This window comes from Acomys minous (assembly GCF_964271855.1).
Source record: "Acomys minous genome assembly, chromosome: 4".
Taxonomy (NCBI): Eukaryota; Metazoa; Chordata; class Mammalia; order Rodentia; family Muridae; genus Acomys; species Acomys minous.
Window position 1 is genome coordinate 92,607,307 of NC_140486.1, and position 18,450 is coordinate 92,625,756.

The window sequence follows — 18,450 nt, forward strand, 5'->3', positions numbered from 1 at the left end:
ATGTATATATATGCATATATACACAATATATACAGACACATAAATATATTTATATATGCACTCACATATATAAGCACATATGCCTATAACCCCATTTTACAACTCTGCAAGAGTATGGAGGACACCTGGGACTACTGGGCTACGGAAGTTGGCATAAAGTCATAAAGATTAGAAGAGACGGAGACCATCAGGCCCATAGATCCCGGGTCCAGTGTTACTAGATTCTCCTCGGCTTACTGTGCTTGATGGGTAGAGCACCAGCTGGTAATCTTTGTGGGAACCACCTGTGCCTATGTGCTATGCCTACATCACCCCTATTTACATAAATGCCCACATTTATGAACACAGTCTCACTTTAGAGATGTGTAATTGTGAATGCTGTGAGCTGCTGGTAGGAGATACTTAAAGCAGCTCCTTCTGATGACATGCTTGTTACAGGAAGGGACTAGTGAAGTAAGTGACAGTAATGTTGCTTTAACAGCACAGTACCTAAGGATGCAGTGAAACACTGTTAAAAGTCTATCAATTTGTTAAATTTCTTGATTTCAAAAAAATTTACCAAACTGATGACTGATTCAAGGCAAAGAAATTAAATATTAAAAGTACTCCATAAATTTTTTTAACCTAAAAACAAACTAAGGGGGTTACATATGTTACCCACAGGAATCCTAATACTTATGACAATGCAGATTTGCTTGAGACCTAATTATAGACTATAGAAGGTTGTTGTTGGTCTTTTGTTTTTGTTTTGTTTTAGTTTCTTTACTATTGATGAAGACTGGATAAAAGAAAGGAAAAGAAAAGAAAAGAAAAGAAAAGAAAGAAAGAAAGAAAGAAAGAAAGAAAGAAAAAGAAAGAACAGGCTATTAAGAAGCAAATGAATGAAAGAAAAGTCTGAGCACATTGCAGGGGAGACAGGAGGGTTTCACTGCAGACAAAATGCACTAATGCAACTGACAAGTCACTGTTAAAGCACTCAGTGCAAAGCTTCGACAGTTAGGCAAAACCAAAGTCCATGAGATAAAGCAGGGAAATGAGTTGGTGTATCAAAAAGGCATCACTCAAAGACTATGAACTTAAACATAGAAAAATAATCAAAATAGCTACTGACACTCTACTGTGACCATGGAGGTAAGCAATAATACTTTTCAGTATTAATACATAAATCATTACATAGGATTTCCATGTTACTTTAAATACAACATGACCTTGATGCCACACATCCATGCCCACTCCATATTAAAACATGGAAATGACTTAATTCCACATGCAAGGATCCAGAACACCAGCAGAAGCTTCCACAAGCAGCTAGACAAACTGCCACACATATCTAGTTGTGGCCACCTACCAAAATGAGCGTGAGGGAACACTTGAGAATGCATTGCTCCAGAAAGGCCTTATGGGAAGCCATAAAGAGACCAAGGTCAATTAAGTTATGTACAGCTATTATTAAAGTAAAAGTTAACTGGTTTCATTAAAGATCTTGAGAATTAGAACACATTGTTGTCCCCTAGGTGTCATAGGAATATACAATAGAAACACACCCAAAAAATTGAGACCTCTTGTTTCAATTCATGACATTGTAATATGTCATTTTAAACAGTTTAGAATAATAAATACCAAGTGAAAAAAAAGCAAACAAACAAAACACTGATAAAAGCCCTTCTTGCCTGGGCATGGCAGTTCATACTTTTAATTCCAACATGGGGAGGGGGATTAACTTAGTGAATTTAAGGCCAGCCTTATATACATAGGGAATTCCACACCAACCACACCTTGAGAGTGAGACTCTATGTCTCAATACAAAAGTAATCTTAGCTTTGTTTTATCATGTGAAGATATTTAGCCCTAAGAATAGTACAGTAAAAGCCAGGCTTGGCGTATACACTTGAAATCCTGATAATGGTTTAGATGTGGAGGCAGGAAGATGAGTTGTTCAAGGCCAGTCTCAGCTGTAAAGTAAACTCAGGGCCAGCCTGGACTACATGAAACCTTATGTGCACAGAGAGGGAGGTGGTGGGGAGGGAGGGAGACAGGGAGAGGGAGGGAGGGAGAGAGGGAGTGGGAGAGAGGGAAGGAGGGAGAGAGGGAAAGAGGGAGGGAGAGAGGGAAGGAGAGAGAGGGAGGGAGAGAGGGAGAGAGGGAGGAAGGAAGGGCGCATGAGGGTGGGGTGGGGTAGGGGGCAAGAGAGAAGCAGACGGACTGTAAACATAATGAGATACATCCAAAAATGTTTCTTTACCAACTGAAACTCCAAGTCTTGAACAGAGCACCTGAATTATACCAGAATGTTTTCTTTACAACTCAAGATATTAAATAGGCCTATCTAAAAATAACTTAAATGAGTCAAGTATTATGCAGAGGAAAATCATCAAACGTACAAAATTAGCAAGTGAATGCAGTACCTTTAGTCTACTTAAAAGCATCATGATCAACAGACTAGAGAAATGCATCCTGGGTACACCTCAGCTGGAGTGCTGGGGACAGTTACATGCAGATATGTAACTAACAGAAAAGAGATTTGGCCTACTAATTCTAAAACTCTGTTCCAGTGTCATTTAAAAGTTTGGATTAGGGTTATTTCTAAAATATATTTCTATGCGTTTTAGGCTAGAATACTTTTTAGATGACCACAAATCTGAGGCACAGGGTGATAGAAGAGAAAACTGAATCTTGGTTCTGCCGAGTTCTACCTCTATGATTTTTTTAAAAACTAAACTAAGCTTCAGTTTCCTCAGTGCAAAGGGGAGGAGAAATAACAGGACCTATGTACTTCATAAAGCTGCTATACCTACTAAAGCTGCTATAAAAATTAAGTGTAACATTGAGTTAATGTACCAGATGGAAAGCAAGAAGTATTTCTCTTGCCAATTTAAACAGATTTTATGCTGTGCTCTAAATTCAGCAAAATATTAAAAATGGGGCTAGAGGAATAGTTCAAGTTGCAAAGTTCTGAGTTCAATACTCAGAACCCATGTAATCACTTCTCTGCCTTTTGGCTAAAATCTAGTGCTAAAGTCCAAGTGGAAACATCAGAGACGGTGGCAAGGCCTGTGACCTCAGACTGCGTAAGCAGGGACACAAGAATCCCTATGGCTCACGGTCAGCTAGCACCGCCTGACTGGTCTAGGAGAGACTCTGCCTCAGAGGAGGTGGGTGGCTTGCCTGAGGGTGACGCCCACTGCTGCCTCTCACTTGATGAGCATACCCAGGTGTGCCTCTGCCTCCCAAGTACTGAGATTAAAGGCGTGTGGCACCACAGCCCAGCCTATAATGATATATTCTAAATTTCATATGTAATTCCAAATATGTAAAACATGACTCTAGTGCGTGCACACACACTTAGTTTTTAAAGGTTTAAAATGTTTTTTAAAAAGGTTTAAAATTTAAAAAACAAAACAAGGAAGAGTTCTGTGATAACAAGTTTGGTCAATGCCTTTAACTCTCTTCTTAGAAATCCAAAGGCTTCAACTAGTCTTGCAGCAGGAACCCTGTTAAACTGCTGTCCCACTAGTTCCCCTACGCCCTACTGAGGCACAGAGCTCTTTCCCACTGAATACCGATGTAAAAACTTCTCAAGGCTGCAATATGGCTCAGCCGATAAATATGCTAGCTGCAGAAGCCTGAAGCCTGGGCTCAGTCCCTAGATCCCACAACAGAGCAGATCACAGGAGCAGTTTTCTGACCTCCACACAAGGGCTACAGCCATTCACAGGTCCCCCACCCCACCTCAGTTTCTCTATAATAAAACTATTTTAAAATTTCTCAGTCAATAGTGACAGTTAACCAGTATTAACCACCACTGTAATTGTCTCAAACAGAGCTAGGTTGATTTTTATCTTTTAATTTTCAAGAGCACAGAATAGTCATCCTGTATTCTCAAAGCTATCTGAAGAAGGGAAGAGGCCCCAAGGAGTCCAATTGCTATAGAGGACTAGAAACTCCTAAGGACCAAGTATCTGTCAAACTAGTGTAGTGCTGCAGTTCCAACATTTGCTTCAACTTAGTCAATTCAATAATAATCTAGGAAAAGAAAAATTCCAATGTGATATATTCAAAACATCTTACAATGCAAAATTTACTTAAAAATAGCCAGGTGTAGCGGCACATGCCTTTAACGCCAGCATTTAGAAGGCCGAGGTAGGCCAGGCATGGAGGCACACACCTTTAATCCCAGCACTCAGCAGAGGCAGGCAGATTTCTGTGCGTTTAAGGACAGCCTGATCTATATATCACGTTATAGGACAGTCAGGTCTGCACAGAGAAATCTTATCTCAAACAAAAAACCACCAACAGTAAAACAAACAAAAATTTAATTTGAAATAAAAATGTGCACATAGTATTTCCTTTTTGATAAACTTTATAAACTATTGCTTATATCAGCTGTATATTGTATATATAGTATATTCTACACATAATCTTACTGCTTAAAATACTTTCATACTCAAAAGCAGCAAAAAATAAAAAGGGTAGTGGGGGACCCCCTAACTCTGATGTACACAGTAGAACACAAACACACAGGATGACTTACAGGCTCTGACCTCCAACAGCCTGGCCACCCAGGGAGCACTGCTTACACCACAGAGATGAGCTAGTAAGTCAGTACACTCTGAGGCAAGGTCTAATTCAAGCTTCTCTTCTTTGGTTATCTCTATACACTGGAGCACCAATTTTAACATAGCAGGCACACATTAGGACAGTTAGTTCTCTTTCCATCATGTGGTCTCCAGTGAGAGATCAGCAAGAAGCACTTTTACCCACCTGGCCACCTCCCCAGCCCCTAAACAAACCTTAAAAATAAATAAATAAATTAATTAATTAATCAATCAATCAACCTGAGCCAGGCACGATAGTGCACGCCTTTAATTCCAGAACTCTGGAGATAGAGGCAGACAGATCTCTGTGAGTCTGAGGCCAGCTTGGTCTACAAAGTGAGTCCAGGACAGCAAGGGCTACACAGAGAAAGCCCTCCTCCCAATCCTATCAGACAGACAGACTTCTTACTCAGACTTTGGTGTCAGTAGGAGCTCCCACAGTAGTTTAGACTTCTGCCCCACGTGTGCCTCTCAAGGCTGGTTCACAGACAAATGCACCCACAGAAGCCCTACTGTCTTAATTCTTAGTCCTGCCAACAAGAAGACACTTACCATAAGCACTAACTCCTAATTACTATAATGATATACTTTGAGAGGACGGACGTTCAGGGGCGTTGTTTCAAAACTCGATTTCTCTGAATAGCCTTGGCTGTCCTGGAACTCACTCCGTAGACCAGGCTGGCCTCACAGAGACCTTCCTGCCTCTGCCTCACAAGTACTGAGATGTGGCACCACAGCCCAGCCTATAATGATATACTCTAAATTCCATATCAACACTTGCTATAATTGGAGTTCAAGCTCTGGTTCCAACATTACACTGAACTACATAGAAACAAAACTTACAGAGTCTAGACTGACTGGAGGGCTGCTAGACCACATGTAACTTCTGACGTGCCATGCTAGCTGGGCAACGGCAGACAAAACTGGAAGAATGATGGGACTGCCTTGTATGTGAAACAAGTATAGGAAAATGTGGTGGGACGATAAAAATATTAATAAAAAAGGAAGTAGTCAACGATAAAATATTCAAGTATTGAACTCAAAAATGAATGGGGAAATGGTGTAGATAGATGGCAGAGTGCATGCCTAGGATGCAGGAGGACCCAGGGTTGCATAATCAGTTCTCACAAAAAGAAACGAAAAATAGGAACCCTGAAAAGAGGCACTGGAGATATTTAATTAGAATTATCTCTATATAATTACATATATAATTAAAAAGTATTATTATATTTTCATCCATCTGATATAATCTCATAGGACTTTTCATAAATTGTTTTGTTAATATTGAATGACAGTCATTTTGGCACCAAATAAGCCAAGCTACTACTATCAATCAAGTTCTGCCCATATTTGAGTTTCCACACCTGAAAAACCAAACTTTCAGCAAGGAGGGTTCAAAGATAATTTCTCAAGTCCCTTGTAACCGTTTTCAGTAACATTTGTCTTTTCAGTTTTTCCTTTGTTTTGTTTTGTCTTTAAAACAAGATCTTTCTATGTGGCTCAAGCTGACCTCACAGTCATCATCCTCCTGCCTCAGCCTTCCAAGCACTGGGACGAGAGGCACACATAAGTACACCCAGCTAGTGTCTGTTTCTGAACAGTCATCTACCTTTCTCTTACACTATTGTTTGCTAAGAAGGAGGCCTCATGTTTAGGTGCTTTATAATAAGCTCCTTTCCCCCAAAGGTTGTAACTCCTCAACCTGTCTTTTCTTCTTACCTGTTGCTCCTCTGGCATTGGTCTGAAATGGATTTGTAGACGATGCCGCAGAAGGACCAGTAGCAGCAACAAATGGATTCGTAGAAGGCGTAGCTTTTAAAGAAGTATAAAATATGCTATAAAATCCTAAAATTTTATATTCAAGACTTAAAAATTTCTTCACTGTATTTTTGAAGACAGAAATGTGACCCTTTTGATAATAAAATATTGCTCTTACTGTCTTCCAGCACCCCTAAAAAGAATGTCATACAACATATTCAGGTCCTCTATAAAAAGCACATACCCCCAAATGGAGCAGGCCCACTTGAAGCCGGTTGTGTCTGAGCAGAAGCACCCACAGGCACTGTTCCAAAGACGCTGCTGGAGAGAATACCAAGTCAGTATTTAACAGAGACAAGACCATCTACCTACAATGTGCAAGCACATTAAAAAAGAAAAAAAAAAAAAAATCAACCATTCTATACATTACTGTAGTTCAACAGTAATCAAGATGAGCTTACATTATAAAAATTACTGAAATTCCAGTATAAGTTGTTTAGATATGTTATCTTTATCAATAAGTAGTATACAGAAATTCAGAATTAAAAAAATATGTACTAAGATCGGATCCCATTACATGACAGCATAAGCACTTTAATAATAACTGTATTTTCAAAGTAAATAGAAAAGTTTTATATCACTACTAATCCACATAATGGCTGACTGAACAGAAAACAATGTATGTATTACCATTTGTTTGCAGTGTATGATGAACATATGGCCTTATATACATACTGAACAAATAAGAGTACTTCATTTTCATTGATATGATACCAAAACTGGCAATTTCCTAAAGTTTAGCTGAAATGGAGAACGTCAAACCTACTAATGAGCTTTTTCCACTTCACAAAGTCCAAGTTTCAATGATTTTCAATGACTGCCTGAGAAAATATCTATCATGTTGGTTATTTAACAAAATGAAAATACTTATTCAATGAGCTGGGTCAATCTCCCAAATCCTGACATATTTCATACACAAAATTTAAAAATCTCTTTCATTTATATCATGAACCATCTCATCAGAGTATTGGAAAGCTATCAAGTTTATGGTAAAATGCACAAACTTCTCAAAATTCTAACATTTGCTTGAAAGCATCAATTACGGTTTGCTTCTTTTTTGAGACAAGGTTTCACACAGCACGGGTGAGCCTAGACTCTGTTATGCAGGGCGTGCTCTACCTCCAGGTGCTGGTAATAAAGGCATGCCCTGTGCCCACTTATGGTACTGGGATCCAATCCAGAGCTTCGGGCATGCTGGGCAAGCACTTCCACCTGAGTTCTGCCCCTGGCATAAGGAGGAGTCTTGACAGTGGTTATATTTCTTGTAAAAATGTCTGCAAATATCCAAATCTAAACCACCATAAAAAGAGTAGCTGGTTTGTCCCAAAACTCAACAACCGTACATTTCTTTTAAGAAGACCATGTTTCACTAAGCATCTAAACTGCTTGATAGATAACACGCAGAAGACACATTTCATGGAAAACACTCAATAAAGCTGACAATGTTATTTTAACCAAGAATATTAGTTACAAAAATTAACCAACACTATTGTTAAGATAAAGAGGGAAATAGTGGCATACGCAATGAGAGGATGAGTTCAGAGTGAGTCCAACACTAGTTGTGGCAGTCTGAATAGGTACAGCCCCAATAGACTCATGTGTGTGAGTGCTTGGCCCATAGGGAGTAGCACTATCAGGAGGTGTGGCCTTATTGGAGGAAGTGTGTCACCATGGGGGCAGGCTTTGAGGTCTCATATGATCAAGCTACTCCCAGTATGTCACACAGTCTCCTGCTGCCTTCAGATCAAGAAGTATAGCTTGAGCCAGATGTGGTGCGCATGCCTTTAATCCCAGCATTTGGGAGGCAGAGGCAGGTGGATCTCTGTTAGTTCAAGGCCAGCCTGGTCTACAGAGCAAGTCGAGATAGCCAGGGCTGTTACACAGAGAAACCTTGTCTCAAAAAAAACTAAAAAACAAACAAACAAACAAGCAAACAACCCAAAACAGGACAACATTCAACTCATTCTTCCAGCACCATGTCTGCCTGTGTGCTGCCATGCTCTTAGCCTTGGTGATCATGAACTAACACTCTGAAACTGTGGGCCAGTCCCAATTAAATGCTTTCTTTTACGAGAGTTGCTACAGTCTTGGTGTCTCTTCCCAGCAATGGAAACTCTAAGACACTAACCCAGGCCACAAAAGGAGACCACACTTTTTTTTTTTTTAAATCAAAGTGTGTTGCGCAGAAACACAAGGCCTACTCTGATACAATCTGATGACACTACCTTAGTTCTGCTTAGGATTCCAGCAAGGTTTTCCTGTCTTATTTTGTTTTGTATACCACCAGTTCAAATGTCAATCACTGAAAAAAATTAAATTAGCATCTCAGAATTATTATGAAAAAGAGATCTGACCTGTAAAAGGGTCTTAGGTAACTCAAACATTTCACAGAGCACACCTATAAACAACTAATGTATCATAAAGTAATGTCAGTAATCCACTTATCACATGGAATTCATCTAGGTTTCCAGGCCTTAAAATATTAGTGCAGCACACCAAAATAATGTCAATTTTTATTATTTATATTCAATCTTTCCGATCTCAAGTAGTTATTAGAATTTCACTCTAGAAAAGGCATCAGAGGAATAAACTAAATATTAATACAACAGATATAATCTACAGAAATAAGTGTAAAATGGTTGTTAAAAGTCTAATGCTCTTCCAGGTTTGGTATCACATGCCTGTAAGCACTCTGGAGAGACATGAGGTCACAACCAACTTTATTTAACACAAGACTAATGTTTTAATGACACAGACAGCGAGGAGCTAGAGAACGGACAATGGCAGTAGAGTGTGGTGCAAACAAACTAAAAGCTAAGAAGACTACGCACATGGTCCTTTTCCTGTTTAGTTTTTATAACTGAAACCTGCCCTGACACATGCAATTTACTGCTAAACAAATTATCTGCTGAGTACAATCCATATGTAACTGTCCACCTAAAAATGTGTGTTCTTTGAAGTACAGTTAACATCCAAGAATGAAAAGGTAAGGTTTCCAAGATTTGATAAAAGAACTATGGCAAATACTTAAGAATTACATTTTAAATAACAAATTACACTCAAGTCCCTCGGACTTAAGAACTATTCTTTTTCTTCTTTCTTTCTTTTCTTTTTTTTTTTTTGTTTTTTGTTTTTTGTTTTTTGAGACTCACTTTGTAGACCAGGCTGGCCTTGAACTCACAATGATCTGCCTGCCTCTGCCTCCCAAGAGCTGGGATTAAAGGCATGCACCACCACACCCAGCCCTATTCAATTATTTTCCAATTGCAACCCCATGAGATGTTGCTTTTAACTCTGCTATTCAGACATGAAAACAACCAGAAGGAGACAGACAGGAGACAAGGATACCTGCTAGCATTACTTGTGGATGTGTATGCATTGCTGGAGGTGGCCGCAGAACTGAACACGCTGTCTAACTCTGCCAGAGCTGCATACTTGTCTGAAGATGCACTTGGGTGACTGGGAACTGAAACCACAGAACCAACAGGAGCTTTACCCGTGGTCCCAAAACCACTCCCTTGATCACCTCCTAGAGGCAAACAAACAAAAAAGTTACACAAAAACTTTAATATTATAGTGTCAGTTTATCAACCATATTTGCCATGAAACACAGGTAAACCCAAGGCTGACTTGACCTAAACTTTAAACAGACAGGATTCAAAGTACTCTAACACTGATGGTTTCATTCAAATAAACACATAAATTTATATGAGAGACCTAATGTACACACTTTATTAATAGTACTGCTGTTTCAAGGGTTTTCCATTGAAAAAATTTAGAGATAATTCTAACAGGAAATGTTCAATAAAGGTGAGGCATGGTTCTAAATGCCTTACACACAACAGTTCACAAAATCTCAGTCCAGTAATTCAGTTTTAGGATCTCTCACTTTGGAGATGGGAAAAACAATGCTAGAGGTCAGGGTGCAGATTCCAGGGTAGAACACACTCCCACCGCTCTCCATTGAGCTATATATCGTCACAGGGAAAATACTAAAAGCCAAAACTCTTTACAAAATAGATTTGAAAAATAATGGGTCAAAATACAGAAATGTTAATAAAGTTCAAAGTGAATATATGACTAAAATGATAAAATAGCACTTCAGTCAGCTCTATACATGAAAATTTTTGGCCTTTGTAGCCACAGAATAGTAAAGCATGTGTTTAAAGACAAAAATACAATTATTTTCAACTACTTTTTTCAAAATTGTATATAAATTAATTTCTAGGTCTTCAGTTTTATAGTTGATATTTTACGTGCAAAAATAGCAAGAATCCTTTACTTGAAACATTTTATGTGCACATAATTTCTACACAAGAAAAACCATATGTAACTTAGACAAATTAGTATCTGTTTTGTTTGCACACTGATACCTTGCCCAGCACTGAAGATATTGTCTAAATTAGCAAGTGCCGCATATTTGTCTGCTGTCTGTAAACCAGCTTTGTTTGTTGAAACTTTACTAACAGTTGATGCTGTCTGGTGACTCTGGGATGTACTGAAGCTTCCAAAATCAGCACTGGAGGATTTGGGGAAGTTATCAAAATGAGCAAAATTAGCATTTACTGATCCAGCACTTCCACCTGTAACAGAATAAACGAAACATGAAATTTCTAGGCTTCCCTCAATATTCACTGGTAGATTATTTGATCACTTCTGCCTGAGATAGCTGTCCTATATGTACACTCATAATTGTATATATTTCTAAAAATCAGTGACTGCTAAAGGACAGCCATCTACACATGACTTTTATAAGATATGAAACTCGATTTTCTTTTTTTAAAAATGCTTTTATTACACATGTATAAAAGAAGCTACATAAAACAGGGAGAACCATGTGACAGTCATGAGTTCGATAAATGTTACATTCATAGTGGTTTGGCTGTTTGTATTTGTCCCGCTTGAAGTAAACATCTTTTCTGTTCTGTTGGGTCTAAATTTCTGAATGAAATTCAGTATCTATCCTATCTCAACTCTAATAACTTAACTTCTTTATCTTGATCTAAAAAGATCTTATCCCCTAACCAACTAAGCCTGATTGTAAAACTGTACTATCTGGCCTTCAATGCCCCTCAGAGACTTGAGAAGAAATAAAAACAAAGTTCTGAGTGAACCAGCAGTGCGGGTTAGCAGCTTCCAAAATGAACAAATTGACTTAGACGGTTTACTGCCTCTTTATAACGTTGGCGCCTCATCTTCCGCTTTCTGGCCCAATATATATGCCAGACTTATTTGCAGGGCAGGAACTATTGAGGACTTGCTTGCCCTGTCTTGGCAGAGCGTGGCCGTTGACTCTGCCTGCATCTAAGCTGCCCATTATTAGGCAGAATTCTGAAACCTGATTTTCTTAAGCTCTGACAATGTATGTAAGATGAGATGTACGCTGGGACACACAATAGACTTGCGGGTGCAGAGGTCCCGGTGGTGTCGGCTTGACATGTCTCCCAGCTACACAGATCATCTCTCATGGTCCTTCAGCAGACTCTGGGTAACGTTTCAGATTATACTGATGGTAAAATTCTTAAAATACTTGACTTTTTTCACCTAAAAAGCCATTACTTAATTCTACAAAGCAATTCATTGTGTATTCAACAAGCCTGATGTTTGCTCAATCAGTGAAACTCAGTCCTACTATCAAGTATTTCAAAGTGTAAAAATTAGAAGTACATGACAGTAACTTTGGCTTCATAAAGTACAACTCTCCTAACAGTCACGGCACACTGCCTACTATATCTGTAAAGTCTTTTCCCCACTCTAAAGACTTTTCAATGTCCTCGCTGAAGATTACAGGCAGTACATTCCACTCTGTACCTTGAATTCTCTCTCCATAGGCATTAGTCTTTTCTTCCTAAACTGTCAAAACCGTATCATACACATTAAGGTGACAGTGAAGTTCAAGGATTTTTTAAGGCAGAATGGATCATTGCCTACGCAAAAGACCTTTTATAGGTCAATTCTTTGACATTCTAAACCAAATAAGAACTGATAAATCTTTTTCAAGAATTAAATTCTGGCTATTTCAACGAAAACTAAGAAAACTGGAATTGGTAACATACGCCTTTAATCTAACTTACTCAGGAGGCTGAGGCAAACGAATTGCCAGCTCAATACTGCAAGTCTCCATTTTAAAAATCAAGTTTTGAAGAAAAATCTGCTAAAACTAACATAAATAGATATGTATGTTAAAAGCGAGGGATCTGGTATGAATAACTAGCAAACAAACTAAATTTATGAGATTTTTATGAAAAAATTACTTCAAATTATTAAACCAACTAGTTTTCATTAAAAATTATTTTATCTTTAACTCTGAGTTTAATAAGAGAAGAGAGAATAAATTGAATTTATGAAGGCTAATCACTAAAAATGATGATGAGCTATAACTGAAAAAACATGAAATAACACAAACACATAAAAATTAACGAATGCCTACTGGATAACAGAACTTACTGTGGATGGCCTGGAGAGGAAAAGCTGAAGTAAATTCACCAAAACTGCAGCTAGATGAAAGTACTCTAAATGCTGGACAGCCAGAAATTATGTAAATGATGAAAATTAAAGGGTGGGGAGGAGAAAAGAAAATTGAAAGAAAAGCCTTTAAGACAACACATACACTGAGTTAAAAGTTGAAAGAAAAATAGTCAGCCAAAAAGCTAAATAAGGGTTCAAAGAATTTCTGAAAATAGTACACTTTATGGAAAAAATTTCAAGGTTTGAAAACCAATTCCTGCACAGAACTAGTTCCATATTTGCTTGAAGTGATCATTAATAATTTATACATGGCTAAACAACATTAAAATGTTTCTTAAGCTAGCTGCACCATAAAATGACTTGTCTTTATTTCTTTTCGAAGCCATCAGTTAGCTTCCTTTATCCCAAGATACAGTATCAGCCTTAATCACTTTAAGAAGTTCTGGTCTTTGCACCCTCAGTGGACGGAGACTTTAAAGCAGAATCATGCGCAGGAGAAAGAGGGCAGAGGATGCACAGCAGACAATGGCCACAGGGTAGAGAGAAACAGATGTCAGGTTTCCCCAGAGCTTTGTAAAATAAGGTCATTAGAGAATTTAGTTTTTCAAAGCTACATTTGGAGAGTTTTGTTTCTAAAAGTAAACATTTAAGCACAATGCTGGAGAGGCTCTACCTGTAGTTTGGGGCTGAAAAGGAGAGTGACTTGCTGTGGGGAAACCTCCAAAATTACTCGAACCACTAGACTGTCCAAATGCATCAAAGTTTGCAAAATCTGCATTTGCAGAATTCTGAGCTGTAAATGGCAAGGACAACATGTTAATGAATATGAAAACTGCAACTGAAAAGACATGACAAATGAATTTAAGAATTCTATGAAAATGTCAATGTACTACAACTTGTGTTAAAGAGAATTCATTTAAAAATCAGATCTTAAATGCTATCAGTATTTAACCCAATTAGTAGTATATACTAAACAGTATCCAGAAATCTCCAAAAGCACTTTGTAAAGTGATAGTCTATTCACAAAACCCTTTTGAATGGCTTTACTTACAGCATTATTTTAAAGACTCTAGCAACAACAGAAAGCTAATTCAGAGCACTAAATATATTTCTTTTACTAAACAAAACTGTGGCTACAGTCTATGAGATTCCCCCCCCCCCCAAGACAGGGTTTCTCTGTGTAGCCCTGGCTGTCCTGGAACATGCTCTGTAAAGCAGGCTGGCCTTGATTTTTAATTGTATTGACTTGTGTGTACATAATAGAAGTAGAGGTTGGATGCTCTCCTGCTTGTTCTTCTGAGGCAGGTTTCCCACTGAGCACATGCTCCCTGCTTCCACTGCTGGATCACCAATCTCTGTCCCGGGATAGACGCACACCTCTGTACCCAAGTTTTACACATGTGCTGAGGACTCAAACTGAGGGCATCATGCTTACACAGCCAGCATTTTATACAGCCACCTTCCCAGGCCAGTAACCCACTTTAAAGTGACAGCTTGGTGAATCTCAAGAGTAATTTAAAATAAACAAAGATGGTTTAATCACATTAATAAAATATTCTCTTGTTTTCTTTTTCTGTTTTGCTTTTAGTTTTGAGAAACAGGGTCGCACTGTGTAGCCTAGACTGGCCTCTCCCTCATGATCTCATGCCTTAGCTTTACAAGTGCTGGGACTATAGGTGTGTGCCATCATGCCCAGCTTTCTGATTTGTAACATTCATAAATATGCCACACTATGGGCACATAAAAATGGAGAAAATGCATATGGATACAATCACCCCCCCAAAAAGATATTTACACTCTTTTAGAAGCCATTCAAAATTCATCAAAATTCAAGAGACAATAAAAGGTAACTGCAATTATTTTGAGACTCAAAATCAAAACTCCAGACTTCTCTAAACTTTAAATTATAAGATAATCCAAAAAGCATTTTGAAAAATGGAGATGAAACAATAATACACTCATAAAAGCATAATAAACTCATAGGGCCGAAAAGATGGCTCAGCAGTTAAGAGCACTTGCTCTTGCAAAGACCCAGGTTCAGTTTCCGGCACCTACATAGTGGTTGGCAGCTGTCTGTAATTCCTGTTCTGGAGGGTTCATTCCTCTCTGGGCCTCCACAGGTACTGTCCACATAGTATATGAACAGACATGTAGGCAAAATATCCATACACTAAAAATAAATCTTTAAAAAAGAGGTAGGAAGTAAGACCTTGGTGCCTTGTTTGGTCAAAGAAGCACTTTGTTATATAGGTTACCAGAGGGGAAGAGGAAGGGCTCTCCCTGTGTGGGAGATTTTGGCAGATCAGCTAACACAGGAAAAGGAAACCTGTCATACATCTTAACAACTGAAACTTGCAGATTTCGAGCCCCCCGCAGACTCGCATTAGGCAGCCTTAGCTGGCCTAGAACTTTCCATGTAGATAAGGCTGGCTGTAACTCAGATCCATCTGCTGAAGGAAAATGGGGATAGAGACATGGCCTGGTGGCTAAGAGCACTTGATACTCTTGCACAGGACCCAGGTTCAATCTTATACATATGGTGATTCACAACCATCTGTACCTACAGTTTCAGGGAACCCAGAGCCACCACCCTCTTCTGACATCCACTGGCAGACACACAAGTGGCACACAGTCATACATGCAAACAAGATACAAACACACATGAAATAAACCTTAATGTTTTAAAAGGTAGGTGTGTCTAAATCCCTAAGTAGTAAGTCCCCTAGCCACACTCCCCCAACATACACAGAGAGACATGTAACTTGCCGGGCGGACCCTATCCCTGCCAAGAAACATACAGACTTCAACTGATGGGAGTATCTAGACCCAATTTTTAAAGGTGCCACTGGAGGGCAAGTAACAAGTTCAGAATACTACATAATCTGTGCGACAAATAACCTATTTTCTCTAGCAAATCACCAAGAAAACAGAATGAAGGAACAGCCTGTAGAAAGCTAACCAACGTTTCAGTTGCAAAGAATATGTTTTTAAAAACACATGATTCTGGGGCTGGAGAGATGGCTCAGAGGTTAAGAGCACTGCTTGCTCTTTCAAAGGTCCTGACTTCAATTCCCAGCAACCACTTGGTGGCTCACAACCATCTATAAGGAGATCTGGTGCCCTCTTCTAGCATGTAGGCGATATATGCAGGCAGAACATTATATATATAATCAATCAATCAATCAATCCAACAAATCATATACACCCTGTGTGGTAAGAGTAAGTGTATGTGTTTATACACATACAAAATACACACTGTATATACGAACACAAATTTAAAATGGAATAAAAATTTGAATACTGACTAATACTGACCTATTTCCATTATTTAGAATGATTCTGCAACGTACTGTGATACTTAAGAGAGAAAACTCTAGAGTCTAGGACAAAGTATCTCATTCAGCAAAGTAGCTACAGTAAAGTAGTTACTTTCTTCTCTTAATGTTTTTTCATGGAAAAAAGTCACATTCTATTTCGGATCATTTCCTTTGTGATTAAAAAGTAAGAAGTACTTTTTAATGGATGGCCAGACCATGGTGGCACTTGGGATTAAAGTTCTGAGTTTGAGGCAGATGAGTCTACAGGATGCATTCCAGGACAGCTAAGGCTACACAGAGAAACCCTGTCTCAAAAACAACAACAAGAAGCAAACAAACACAAAAAAGGACTGTAGTGAGCATATGCCTGAAATTTCGGAGGCAGTAAGACAATAAGGAGTTCATGGCCATTCTTAGTACAGATCAAGTTCAGGGCAGGCCAGCTTGGGCTACATAAGATACTGTCTAAAATGTTCCCCTTAAGTACCATGGTTAGACGGGCAGTGGTGGCACATACCTTTAATCCCAGCACTCAGGAGGCAGAGGCAGGCAGACTGCTGTGAGTTCAAGGCCAGCCTGGTCTACAAAGCAAGTTCAGGACAGCCAAGGCTACCCAGAGAAACCTTGTCTCGAAAAACCCAAAACAAAACAACAACAAAACATGGTTTAATGTCTATATGGTACAATGTTTATAGGTGACCAAAATTCCTCAGTGGACTACACTTACTGATGTAAGTATAATAAACAATAATGTTTCTTGCTAATTTACACATATCCTGGGCAATGGCTATCAAAAAAGACATACCTGCATGACTGTTAAAATGTGCAAAGTTAGCAAAATTGGCTGTAGCTGTTGACTGAGGAGCCGGAGCAGCAAAGATGTCTGAGCCAAGATCACTCAAAAGGTCAAACTGCTTCTTCTCCTGCTGCTGCCCTTGAGAGCGACCTACAACTGGGGACTACAAGCACATTACTTACTCATGGTGCTGCTAAAACACAGACTTATGCATTAACTATGAAGACTTTTTTCCGTCAGATCTGCCAAGTTTTACATAAAGCTATCTCTGATTCACTGCACTAGAAATGCATGTATACACAGTATCCTGACTTTACTCCTCTCTTCATTTTTCTACTTTAAGCCTTGTGGAAAGAGAAGAATTTACTCAGAAGCTCTGTTTAGAAGGGCAGGGTTTAATGCACAGTACTCTGCTTCAAAGCCATTCACATACAAAGTCACACAGTAACACAGTCAAGCATCTTAACTATAACAAAGTAAATATCTAGGTTTCAACATACAAATGGTTTTAGCCTATTCAGTTTGAGGCGAGGTACACTGCAAAGCCATGTGCATTTCAATGATAAGAAACATGCCACATAATCAGGTGTGCTGCAAATCCTACTATTTTCGGTTAAATAACCACCAGAGACTAGTCTGTTGACTCAGCTGGTCACTAAACTAGGGTGCTCTAAGATAAACAGAGTAAGCATCTTTCAAAGTGACAGCAAGGCAAACCAAAGCACACATTCCTACCACATGTCAATCTTTTAATGCATTTTACAATCACACACAGATGATGTCAAGGTCTTAGCAGGCAACCTTCTGTACGGCTGTTAAGTTCCCAAGCCCTCACCTGACTAGGTGTGCCCTTATTTAAGTGCAGTGCTGGTGCGGCATCTCCCAGCAGAGATTTCAGGGGCTTGACCTCGGGGGTGCTGCTCGTGCTGCTGGCAGAAGACCCTGAAATAGATGCGTGAACCGACGCCACCACTTTGGCTTGCTCTGGTGGAACATACCTGCAATGTGAAAATCAGAACAGACTGCTAAGAAAAATTTGAGGAATCCATATTTTTCTCTTTTTGTTTTTCAAGACAAGGTTTCTCTGTAGCCCTGCCTATCCTGGAACTTGATCTGTAGACCAAGCTGACCTCTAACTCACAGAAACCCGCCTGCCTCTGCCTCCGAAGTGCCCCAGCATGTACCACCACTGCTCAGCTGAGGAATCCATATTTAAATTATTAAATTTAGGTTTTAACCAATACTAATCTTACTTGAAAAGGCAGCACTTACAATTGGCAACTTAAGGTTATTAATTACCTAAAATTACTCAGAGAAATATAAGTATCAGTCACAACATTTGTTTCAATTATTTATTCATGGCTTTCCTAAGACAATACACCATAACAACTGCTACTCTGAAGACAGAAGATCTACAGTTATTCATCATATGAATGGTTAACACTGTGCTTTTTAA

At 38.9% G+C, this 18,450-nt stretch overlaps 2 protein-coding genes across 14 annotated transcripts in view; one reads left to right on the top strand and one right to left on the bottom strand.

Annotated features, from left to right (window-relative positions):
• Positions 1 to 18,450, top strand: part of LOC311595874 (uncharacterized protein) — a 171,707-nt gene that overhangs the window by 57,137 nt on the left and 96,120 nt on the right. The window lies entirely within an intron of this gene.
• Positions 1 to 18,450, bottom strand: part of AGFG1 (ArfGAP with FG repeats 1) — a 45,960-nt gene that overhangs the window by 3,792 nt on the left and 23,718 nt on the right. For 3 of the 13 annotated variants that reach the window (XM_084778939.1, XM_084778933.1, XM_084778934.1), the window contains 8 exons: positions 17,830 to 17,992; positions 17,004 to 17,157; positions 13,555 to 13,674; positions 10,787 to 10,996; positions 9,762 to 9,942; positions 6,598 to 6,674; positions 6,315 to 6,407; positions 1,349 to 1,396 (listed from right to left, as the gene is read on the bottom strand). In XM_084778939.1, coding sequence (XP_084635065.1) covers positions 1,349 to 1,396; positions 6,315 to 6,407; positions 6,598 to 6,674; positions 9,762 to 9,942; positions 10,787 to 10,996; positions 13,555 to 13,674; positions 17,004 to 17,157; positions 17,830 to 17,992 — 1,046 coding nt within the window. The remainder of the gene's footprint in view (positions 1 to 1,348; positions 1,397 to 6,314; positions 6,408 to 6,597; positions 6,675 to 9,761; positions 9,943 to 10,786; positions 10,997 to 13,554; positions 13,675 to 17,003; positions 17,158 to 17,829; positions 17,993 to 18,450) is intronic. The other 10 variants (XM_084778941.1, XM_084778940.1, XM_084778942.1 and 7 more) reach the window with 9 other exon arrangements.